The following is a 12,327-nucleotide window of genomic DNA, read 5'->3' as shown; positions in this document are numbered from 1 at the left end:
ACATACGGTCCCTAGTGTTGCCATGAGAAATATTCATATTAGAAACAAGAATACACCTTGAGTAATATATATAAAATATGGCAGGCAAAAAAAATAAAGAATATATATTATACAAGAATATACAAGAATATTTTTCTGATTTTTTTTTTGGTGTGACTATTTTGTTATTTCATAAAAAAAAAAATTCTGTTAAAAGACTCTTACCATTTTGTGTCACTATTGAGATTTTATATGATAACTACTATTTTAAATTTCATATTTATTTGTTTTTAAAAAAAATGGAAATATATATATTTTTCAAATTTATCTTTACCAAAAAAAAATATTTTTGAAATTTATAGTATTATTTGGTAAAAAAACAAAGAGCGTAATATAGAGGAACGAATCGTGGGGAAGAAGACACACACACCCAAAAAACAAAAAAAAACCTAGGGGATGTACCAAAGATAGACCAAGAAGAAAAGAAGAGAAGACGATCTTTATCGATGTCAGAATCAACATCATTGTCGTCTTTACCCATCGAGCTAACAACAGCAATACTCTTAAAGCTACCTGCGGAATCTGTTGTGAGGTCTCGTTACGTCTCGAAGCACTGGTCATCAATCACCACCGACCCTTACTTCACCGACACGTTCGAGACTCGCTCCTCAGCACGGCCATCTCTTCTAATGTTCTTCAAACACAAGGACAAAGTGTTCGTCTTCTCGTTTCCGCAGCACGATAAGAATACAAAGCCTCATTTGTATTCTTATCATGTGGATAGTTACCAAATGAAATACCCCAAAGATTGCTTCTTCTCGGTAAGCGAGTCCGTCCACGGCTTGATCTGCTTTCGAAAGGTAGCAAACCCCGTGATTTGGAACCCTAGCACGAGACAGTTCTTGACCTTAACCAAACCCATAGAGGAGTCCCAGTATGATGTAATAGTCTTTCTAGGATACGATCCAATCGAGGGTAAACATAAAGTTGTGTGCATGCCGTCTAGTGAAGCTTCTGACGAGTGTCGGGTTTTAACATTGGGATCAGCTGAAAAATCATGGAGAACGGTTAAAACCAATTACAAGCATCGTGCTTATTACCGTAGTTCAGGGCGATGCATCAACGGTGTTCTATATTATAATGCCTCCTATCTTGATGAAGATTCGGATATTTTCATAGTAATGAGTTTTGATGTCAGAACTGAAAAGTTCGATATGATAAGATTCCCATTAGAAGATTTTTGGGGTGAGCTGATAACTTATAAGGGAAGGTTAGCTTATCTTGATAGTTGTAATCTCATGGAAAACGATGATGGCATCACAATGTGGATTTTGATGGATGCAGAGCAAAGTCAATGGTCGTGTAAACATTTTCCTACACCTTTTGTTCGGAGTTTGAATACAGTTTACAAAATCTATGGTGTCACGGATGCTGGTGAGTTTATTTATGTCATACGCACGTTTCTTAACTCGTTTGTTATTTTATATTTTGATCCGGGGAGAAATAGCTTGAGACGAGTCGAGTTTAAAGGAATCGCGGATGAGGACTTTAGGTTTAAGAATGGACTTGGAAATAAACGTCTGTGTACGCTCTTTTCTTTCCCCAATCACGTCGAGACTCTCATGTCTTTGTAACAATCTATTGATTTTTTTTGTCCCTTAGAATAATACTATATAATTTATGCAACTCTATGATTAAATTTATAAGTTTATATCTTGTGTGACAGTTTGTATCTTTCACTTCTGCAAGCTTTTTCATAATTTTATCATTCCTTAATATTCATGATACTATTTATCTCATTACCAAAGTTCTATGTGATTTTAAAGTAATTCCAAAACATCAATGCACAAGGAAGCACTTTGCACATATAGGCCTTGTTAGTTTGTCTGTACACTAGATCATGTGTACAGGATCCAGCGACAACGACCAGCGACAAATTTCAGTTTGCTTGTCGCTGCGACTAACTACTACATATATATTTTAAATTAATAAAATTTATTTTTTGATAATTTATACTTTTAAATAAAATGTAAGTTACATATACACATGAAAATAAATTAATAACATATTTACATATTTTTAAATAATTAATTTGAATTTATTTTTATTTTTAATTTATTCATTTTAATATTGTTAAATTTAATTTGTTTATAACTGATTTTTTTTTATAATTTTACTTAAATATATTCAAATTAATTTGTTATTTTATTTAGTTAGATTTAGTTTAATTTTAATAACTATATGTAGTTATCTTTTTATTTAATTAACTTTAATTTTGACTATATTTAATTTATCAATTATTATTTTTTATGTTTTTAGTCGCTATGTTATTCGTTTGTCTGTTGCTAGATCCAGCGACTAGTTTCAGCGACTGATCGCTGAAAATTTTAGTGACTATGGTCGCTGACGACAGTCGCTGCAACTGGTTGATGAACTAGAACTTTTTGTCGATGTCACTGGTTTCTGTCGTTGGCGACAGGCAAACAAACAAGCCTATATACCTTATTTTAAGTCGATGTATCATTGACAAAACAATCATACGAGGCATTGATCAAGAACCTGATCAGTTTTGTCCATTAACTTGAAAAGAAAAGCAAATGTCTCCGGTTAGCAAATGAAGAATCTGGTATCACCAACTCAGAACGTGCACATGGCATTGCTCCAACACGTGTCTCAATCTTGTCCTCCTTGCTTAAAGAGTAGCTTTCTTCAATAGCTTTTACTCAGTGATTGTTTCGTAAAAAAAAAAAATGTTTGTAGCTAGAGAAGAAATTAGGGACTTGGATTTCTCTACTCTCTCTCTAATCTACTGTTTTACTTGCCGCCTGATTGTTTTGGTCCGCATGCGTTTGGAGACGTTTGGTTCATTACCAACGTCTGCTAGTTTTGGCTCCGGTATAGGTGGCTTTTGTAGTACCTGTGGCTGGTTTTGTCTCCGGCATAAGTGGCTTCCATAGCATCTGTGGCTGGTTTTGTCTCCGGCATAGATGGCTTCCATAGTATTTGTGGCTAGCTTTGTCTCCAACATAGATGGCTTCAATAGCATTTGTTGCTGGCTTTTTCTCTGGCGATATCGATTTCTATAGCGAGATCGATCGGCTCTTTGTCCAGTGTCACCACTGCTGGTAAGGTTTTTTGTTTCGGATCTGAAAAACCATTATAGCTTTTGTCTGGTTTATTTTGATTCGCAACGGTTTGATAAACGCAAGCCTTTGATTGATGAACTGCAAGATTGAAGCTATGGATTGAAGATGAAGATGAAGAAGTTTTGCAGACTTCTTTAGGCGGAGTCATACTCTCATCAAAGCTAAATTTGGAATTCGCTTTTATTCGTTTGGGCGAAGATTGAGATCTTTCGCAAGCTTCCTGGCGTTTTGTGGCTGGAATTGAAGCTTGCCGGCGTCGCTTGATTCTGCCAGTGGTCGGAGACTTCCACCTCTTCGGCTTCTCACAAGTCATTCCATTGCCATGTGTTCTTTGTGCTGAGTATTCAGCTTTTCCTTCTGTCTAGGGTTCCTTAATGGGTTTCGTTTTGTTTTATTAGGCCTGTTGACCGTGGTGTGTTTACTTTGACTTTGTAAAATGTTAGATCCGTCACAATTGTTTTTGACTTTTGTGTTTTGAGGCTTTTTTTTTTTTTTGTCAACTGTTTTGAGGCTTTGTGTGATAAAGAAGATAGTTGTGAAAAAAAGAAGATAGGGAAGAAATTATAAATTAGGGAAAAGTTGCAAAGTATACATTTTTAAAACTTAATTAGCAAGTGAAGTGACTTTAGTGCAGTGGTCAAAGGTAAGTCCTTAATGCACAAGGCACCATCACACCCGGGATCGAGTCCCGCTCCCTACAAATGTAGGGATTAGGCTAATGGGCCGGCCTGTTGTGGCCCAATTGTTGACAAAAAAAAACTTAATTAGCAACTTAGTACATTAACTATTTATAATTTACAAAATAAATTTTACTATTTACTACTATTTACATTACTTTCTAACACTCAAAAAATCTTTTTATGTTGACCAAAAAAAAAAATTCCAAAAAAAAAAAAATTTTATTAACAAATATACCATTAAAATTAAATATTTTTATTATTTATTACATTACCTCTTGAATCTAAGAACTAAAATACTAATCAATATAAATTTGTTATCAAAAAATTTGAGGTATATAAAATTCTATATTTTAGCATCTATTACTTGAAATACATTTTGTTTGACGATTTATTTTTATTATGTAAAATAAATTTCATAAATTTTTATTTGTATAACTCGTTAAAAGTGCATATGTAATCCGTACAATTTATTAAGTGTACGGATGAATAATAATACATACTCCCTCCGTTCTAATTTAGTTGTCGTTCTAGGATTTAATTTTTGTTTCATATTAGTTGTTGTTTTAGATTTTCAATGCAGATGTTTGATGAATATTCCAATCTTATCCATGCTGTATTAAAGTTTCAACCAATGAAAAATTTATAAAATATATTAATGAAGGGCAAAACATAAAATTTAATAGTTTTTTTTAATTTGTGTGCAAAAACCTTAAACGACAGTTAAACTAGAACGGAGGGAGTATATATTAAGTTGTACAACTCATTTAGTGTACATATGTATATTAATATATAAATTTTCATCCGTACAACTGATATAAAGTATATTAAATATGAATAAATTAAAAATATTTAATATTTTTGTATTTCTATACACTAGATGAGTAGTACAGATGCAACTATCCTTTTGTAATTTCACACTACTACACTCTATCCCACTTTCTCATCTGTCTCACAACTCTTCTATTACACAAATAGTAAAACCTACATATTTCTCTAATTATAAATAATATATGTACTAAAAATCCAATTAAGTTTTGAAAATTATTTTGCAAAGAAACCCTAGAAATTATCTTATGAGTTCTCTTTCTTAATTTCCTTATATATGGCTGGATTATGAGCTTTCTGGTGATATTCTTTTCCTAATTCATGTTTTTCTAATATAATTTACATCTTTTATAAGTTTAGAAATTTTTTTAATTCTCAAATCATTAAGTTTTCTTTAGATGCTTTAATTTGGGTTTACCAAAGGATGGTATGTATGGAAAATCATGGGGAGTTTTTCACAAAGACCAGTTTTTGGGGAGAACTGTAGATGAAATATGTGAAGCTGTTGAGGAAGATGATATGTTCCAGCTAAGGTTTTAAAGAGTCGTTGATGTGGCTAAAAGATATGTTGAGAAAAATAATATGTACGAGAGTTTCAACCAAACAAGTTATTTTCTTGGCTTATTAAAAAGAATTTGGACATAGATCATATATAACGCAAACCTGTTTCAATATAACAATAAATTGATTTAATGCCTTGATATATAAAAATTATTCACAATGATCATAATTTTATGTGTAATGGTATGACATTTAAAATAACATATGAGAACGAATTTTAATATTGTTGGGTTGTGGTGTGTTGGCTACAGGAGGACTGCATGTTGGATGTGTATAGAGCCTATTACAAAGTGTATGAGAGATTGAGAGGGAGAAGCACATGTGAGAGATGAAGAGCTTGATGCATCAAGAGATTGTAAGATAAAAACCTTCTGTCTCAAAGTGGAGCTTGGTTGTAGAGACAAGAAAATTGTCAATTGTGTGAAACCTAGTTTAATCTTTTGGTCGAATGAGTACACATATGAGCAATCTCATGGAGTAAGAGAAATAATAAGAACAAGAGATGCAAGAACAAAAAAAATTGGAATAACGAGTTGTTCTTAACAAAAAAACAATATGTGTCTTTCTAGGAACTTTCATATAGCAGCACAAACCCACAAATTATAAACTTCGATCTCAGTCCATACAATTTGGAAGTTGAAATCCAATTTCCCCCTAATTCAAAAGTTTGAATCCTTGGTCCCCCATAATGTCAAAATCGTGGTTTAGCATTGGTTTACTGTGCCGGAAGATCCATTCATCGCGTGACAATAAAACTAAACCAAATTACCCAGAAATAAACCTGAATCAACCCGTTTAACAATACCTATTAAGCCTAAAATCCCCAAAACATAATAATTTCCAAATCGGAGAAAAACCTAGAACTCTAGAAACAAAAAATTCCCAATTGATATAGAGTCGAAGTTTGCAATGATGGATTCGATTGAGCTGGAGACAAATATTGTAATCGTTCATCACGAGGCTACTAGGTCTGGTCCGCCAGAGGAAGGAGGAGAAGGTCATCCGATAAGAGACGATTAACCTGACAATGAAGATCCAAGGGAGCGAGACGCGTTTGAAATCGAGAAAGTTTTAATGGAGTTTAGAGATGAACTTTCGATCTTTCACGATGAGTATCCGGACAGTAAGAATGATGAAGATGTTGAAGCTGGTCGGGAGAGAAAGCATAACAACATCATAAGTGGAGATGGGAGTTTGTACTATCACGAGAAATTCTTCAACGCCATTACCTTCAAGGAAGCTGTAATCAGCCATGCTCTAAAGACTGGATGCAATATCGCACAGTACAGATATGATAAAACAAAGATTGCATTTAGATGTGATGGGAATGGATGTATCACACAGTCCAGGATACATGACAACTAATATCTCGATCTCATTCAACAATGCTTCGTCAACTCACTTGAAATTATGCTTATCATCGATAAGTTATAAAGCACAAAAAATTAGAATAAAAAGTTAGTTAGAAACAAATCAATCACATTACCTTAAGTGATGCAGCATAAGCACAACAATAGTAACAATGGTAAGGATTGGGAGCCGACTTTAAAATCAATGCCACAATACCAGCTCCACACCAACACATCTTTGGCACACCCATAACTCTTCTTCTTTGTTGGACATTTGATGTTCCACTCATAGCTCAAGATGAATTGCTCATATTAGATCTTAGATGTTGAAAAAAGAAAATCAAAGATGTTCAAGAGAGAAAATCAAAACTAGGGTTCTCAAAATTTCAATTTGGGGATTCTTCTAACTGGGTATATATTTTGGGTTGTAAATAACTCGAATCGGGTCTCACTTTGGTTTATTGTATTCGGTTTTTGGTTTGACATCATTTTTGTCATAAACCGCGTTAACTAACCTTTATGGGGGGACCAAGGATTCAAACTTTAGAATTAGGGGAAAACTGGTTTTCAACTTCTAAATTGTGTGGACAGAGATCAAGGTTCAGAATCTTTGGGTTTGTGGTGCTATATGAAAGTTCATGGAGGTTTACAGATTGTTTTCATAATATTATGTGTTATTTATATGATATTAGAATATAGTTCTCGACAATATGTAGGAATCACAAACGTAGCCAAATTTACTAAAAAACCTTCTTTATTACTTTTGTTTTCACATTGAATTGATGAACTAAACCTACCATTGAAACGTAACTACTAGCTAGTTTCTTTTCTTCGATATGATTAATATTTTTTTAAATAAAATTAAGATTTTGCCAAGCAAATACATATACCTAGTAATCATAATAACATTGAAACGACTTTAAAAGCAAAACCTTTAATTATTATTACAAAAATAAAATAGAAACCAAAAAGATATCACATAGAAGTTTTGTCTTTCAAATGACGAAAACGCAATTACAAACGATTAATACTTCACTTAGAAGAGAAAAAACAACTCCCTTCTTAACTCTAAATCAATTGTTGGTGGTGTTAGGAGCACCAACATCAGCAGCGGTGATAGCAAGATCATCATCCTCTTCAACATTAGGAATTTGATTCAAATCCAAAATCATATTTTGGTTCGAGTTCAGATTCAGATTCAAACCCAGATTCACATTCATATTGAATTGATGAATTTTCTGTGGAATCTGTCGAAAAAGTTCAATAAGAAAATCACTTTGGCGTTGAATCAAATTCTGCTGATTTTGATTTTGATTCATGTGATCATAATCTCCAACTGGGACAACAACTGCATCTGCAACAACAGAAAGAGGTAAACGAGAAGAAGATCCACCATTCTCCATAAGGTTCTGCCTGCAAGTAAGCTTGTTTATATAAGTATCAATAAAAGAATTTAAATCCTGAATATCCTTTTCACCAAGCTTGTGCACATCAATCTCTCCTTTAAGACAACCAAACATAATATTTTGAATCTCAAAATTTTGGTTCCCAGTACGCATTTTTTGCAATTTCGCTTCCTCTTTAGCAATCCTCACACGCAGAAAACGTTCTTGATCAAACGACCTTTTATTCCGATCGTCCATCGGAACCTCCATAAAATCTGATATCACTTTCTCAGCGCCTTCTCTTGATGGCCAAGCCTCAGGGTCTGGGTTATAAGGACTGTAGATCACCGCACACGTCTTGATGTCACAGAGAGTCGACAGCTGAGCAAGTTTCTTCATCATCCCTTTTTTCCGTTTGATGAAGCTTCTTTTTCTTGATGCTTCATCTTCTATAAGCGAATACTTCGTTTTTCTTCTCATGTTCACCATCTTTGTTGTGTGTTTTGTTTTGTTGGCAAGAGGTGTTTATATAGGAAACGAAATGTGCTTTTTATCCATTAGGGTTTATTTCTTTGCTCACTCATAGCTTTAAATTTGGTTGACTATCTCAGATATCGTATCTGTTCCACTCCTACGTGTAGACACTTGATTGGATATAAAACGATAACCCTATCATTTTAAAAATAGTTAGTAATCCTATTTAGATATAATACTTTTTATGGGACGTGAATATAGAGATATTGTATTAATGGTAAATTTTGCATTCACATATGTAACATGAGATGTATTTTTATTTAGGATGTCCACGTTTAGTAAAAAGTTATATAAAAATTAATTTAAAATATTTACGATGTATAAATCTAATTTTTGTAATTTTCATATTAAATACCAATTTAAATGGATAAAAAGTAAAGTGATAAAAAAAAATAAAGTTACAAAAAGAAAAATATTTGTGGAATAGAAAATAACAATATAGATAATGATTATATTATATGTTATAAAAACCAGTTGTAAGACATTTAAACGACAAGAACCATCTACACTCTCGATTTTTGTTCAACTAGTATAGTAACTTATACATCAATAAGTTTAGGTGTCTGATTATTAACTAATTTATGATATTTTATATGGATAAAATATATAACGTTAATCTATCCTACTACTACTTACATTAGTCAATTTGTGTAAGTGTACTTTTAAAAAGAGGCTAATAACGTTCATATATAAATACATTTATACTTTAAGTTCAGTATTAAGATTTGCATGTCTTATGAAAAATTCTCAACAACATATATATCCTTGACTTGGAAAACGCCAAGTTCACAAAGTCTTTTATTCTGTTTTCTAGAGCTTTGACTTCAACTCACAGTGTTTAATAACTTGATGTTTTTTTTTCTTAAACTTCAGTTACTTCATTCAACAAATATTACACATAAACATTGTCTCGTTTCTCTGATTCCACGACTGGTACAACTCAATTAGACATAAAACAATCCAAAAAAAACTACGTTCAGAAAATAAAAAAGAATTTATATATATAAAGTTAACTTTTCCTCTCTTCTGGTTATTATTTCTTTAATATTTTGGATTTTTCGGATTGTACTTAACCCAATATTTTTGCAGAGTTAATTCAGGCCCAGCACGATTTTTTATTAACCCGTTGGGGCTGTCTTCTCTAGGCCCAGTACTATGGATTTAACCTATTGGCCTTTCCTCTGCCCTGTGTCGAGGATGCTCCATCTCCACCGTCCTCCATCTCCACTGGTTGCTCTTCTCCTTAACTCACGATCCATACTGTTTCAACATTTGATGCCGTTTCAAGTTTTTCAGTCCTCTACTTATCCTTCCATGTCTTCCATCACAATTGCTACGGTTTCGTTCGTAACTGTTAATTATGTTCTTCCATCTTCTCTAATTTAATGGACAGTCCACTACTTCTTCCTTCAATTGTCGTAAGTCCTTCTGTTATATAAACCAATCTCTTGCTATTGTGATTTAAGGCCGACTTTATATAAACCAATTGGCTTTAAGGTCTGCTGGTATGTGTTGGCTTTTGCCCTGTTGTGGAGAGATTCTGAAAAATATGTCTTCACCCGATTTTTTACTATTTGGCCACATGTTATTTGCAGAGCTTGTAGAATAATTGAGGTAATAGAAGGCCAAATGTTGTTTATTTTGGTTAAGCTACGTGATGATGCTATCTTCATGATGCTCAACATCTTTTATTTGCAACTACTAAAGTGAAAGTGTAGTGATGTATTTGAATTATGGTTGGTTATTTGTAGGTTGTGGCGATTGTCAAAACATGCACTCCAAATGGTCTAGGTGATGTCATGGTGACTCTTAAGGTAGAAAAAACATACCAGTGTGAATGGTTTGGTTTCTTTCAAGCACCATTTAACATGTGTCTCAAATCAATGTGTATTTCTGGTAGGATCCCACAGGAACAGTTGATGCCAGTGTGCACAGAAAAGTTATCTCCGAGAGTGAGTTTGGAAGAGATATACGAGTTGGTGCAGTGATTATACTTAAGCAGGTTTGTTGTTTTTATTAAGGAGATAAAACAAATCTCATGGTTTTGATGTTGCTACTGTGTTCTCATTCACTTTTGGTAATTCAATGGAGAGGGAATAAGATATACTGTTTTTCAGGTTGCAGTCTGCGCACCTTCACGGTCATCAACCTATCTTAACATAACACTGAAGAACATCTCCAAGGTATTTCTCTGGTTTCTTCATTGGAATATATTTACATCTTCATTAGAATATATGAACATTTCTGAAGGCTAGAGAGTTTTCATTCACAGGTTATCACAAAGGACACTCCTGTTTTACCAAAGCAGAATGATTCTGAAATGGGTGCCAAAAATCCTGTTCCTGTGAATGGTAAGTGAATAAATTTCTTTTGAGCTTCTTCCACAGTTTTTTTATCAAGAAACTCATACCTCTAATTTGGTCTAACAGAAAACAAGGAAGATTTGCGACGGCCTAAACCTAAAGTATTTAGCGTGGAGCAAGGAACTACCCAAGGGATCATGAACAATCTTAGACAAAATGCTAAAAAAATCAGTGAAGCACTCAATTATGGTGGATGGAAATGGAATACTTCATCCACGAGGTATAAATACGAACTTTCTCTGTTTACCTTAGTTTGTAAGTTGCATCTCAAGATCTGTAATTTACGGTGTTGGATGTTTTTGTGTCATAGAATTTGGTTTGGCGTGTCATTTAGGTGTTCTTGCTCACCTCCCTACCATTGGGGTCGGAAAGAACGTACGAACTTCTCAGAATCTCTCTTTGGAACCGTTTTTGCTTGTGTACATCATATTGTGCCATCGGTCATTAATATTGAACTTATATTTTGTAACATTTCAGCTGCATCATGTGGATGGTCTGAATCAATCTGAGGTGAGACTTCAGCTCAAAGAAAACGAGCATGAGCAAGTTATCACTTTGGTAGGGAACTCTGGATTTACTTGGGGAGTAGTAAGTGACTTTGCCTTGACATTTGCTGTCTATAATATGTCGTGTCTCTAAGTTTATATTGTGTTCTATTAGTAGTGATTAAATCACTTTAAGTAATGAAACTTCTCCATTGTGGTTTTGATATCTTTTGTAAGGAAGTGAATTTAATGTTCAAGTTTTTAAAATTACTTTCAACAGGGATTCCGTCCAACTCTGAGTTCTCTAAAGCCCATATACATTTCGGTTAGCCATCGCATATCACTCGACTCTGCTGTTGAAATTGTCAAGATGACCTGCAACTACCGTGTTCCCGAACCTATTAGACAGGTAAGTGATACTTTTAGATATGCCAACAAACAGATAGTTATTTTGTGAAGTGGAAAAGTCTTTAAATATTAATATACAGACTACTATATGCAGGCAGATATGAGATCAAGAGCATATCTCCAGAAGCATCAAACTGAGCCTTTTAAAAGTACCTGGACTGCGACGACCGGATCAGGTAGCTTCTGATGTTTCCTCCACCATTCTAACCCCATCATATTGTTAAGTTTTGATAAGTAACTCACATGTCTCTTTGCTTCCTTTTGTCTACTAGACTGAAGCTTAATCTCTCGAACGAGGCATTGAACACTATTCCACGTTACATAGAACTCTCCAAAGTCTTTACTTCGATGGATAGATCACGTAACTGAAGCTCCGCCCCAATTCTCTCCTTCATTTATCTAATTGACTCGAGAATCGCAAGCTAAACCAAGATAATCAATGTTGTATTCAATACATTGGAATGTTCTTTACATACATACCGTAAAGCTTAGTGTAAAAAGAAAGAGTAGGAAAACGGCTCTCGGGTCATGGTATTATTTTAAGTTGTTTGGGGACCTTTTGTGATATTGGGAGATTTTGGGGTTCTCCACAACAATTCCAGTGGTCTTTGG

The 12,327-nt window shown here is 33.9% G+C and overlaps 2 protein-coding genes across 2 annotated transcripts; one reads left to right on the top strand and one right to left on the bottom strand.

Annotated features, from left to right (window-relative positions):
• LOC104715791 (putative F-box protein At1g50870) lies at positions 486-6,556 on the top strand. Its single transcript, XM_010433167.1, has 2 exons — positions 486-1,413; positions 6,225-6,556. Exons 1-2 carry the CDS (start codon positions 486-488, stop codon positions 6,554-6,556), a joined length of 1,260 nt encoding a protein of 419 aa, XP_010431469.1.
• LOC104715790 (MADS-box transcription factor PHERES 2-like) lies at positions 7,614-8,414 on the bottom strand. Its single transcript, XM_019230068.1, has 2 exons — positions 7,817-8,414; positions 7,614-7,675 (listed from the first exon to the last, which is right to left on the bottom strand). Exons 1-2 carry the CDS (start codon positions 8,412-8,414, stop codon positions 7,614-7,616), a joined length of 660 nt encoding a protein of 219 aa, XP_019085613.1.

This window comes from Camelina sativa, chromosome 9 (genome assembly GCF_000633955.1).
Source record: "Camelina sativa cultivar DH55 chromosome 9, Cs, whole genome shotgun sequence".
NCBI classification, from domain to species: Eukaryota; Viridiplantae; Streptophyta; class Magnoliopsida; order Brassicales; family Brassicaceae; genus Camelina; species Camelina sativa.
The sequence above is the reverse complement of the archived record's forward strand: the minus strand, read 5'-3'. Positions and strand labels throughout refer to the sequence as shown.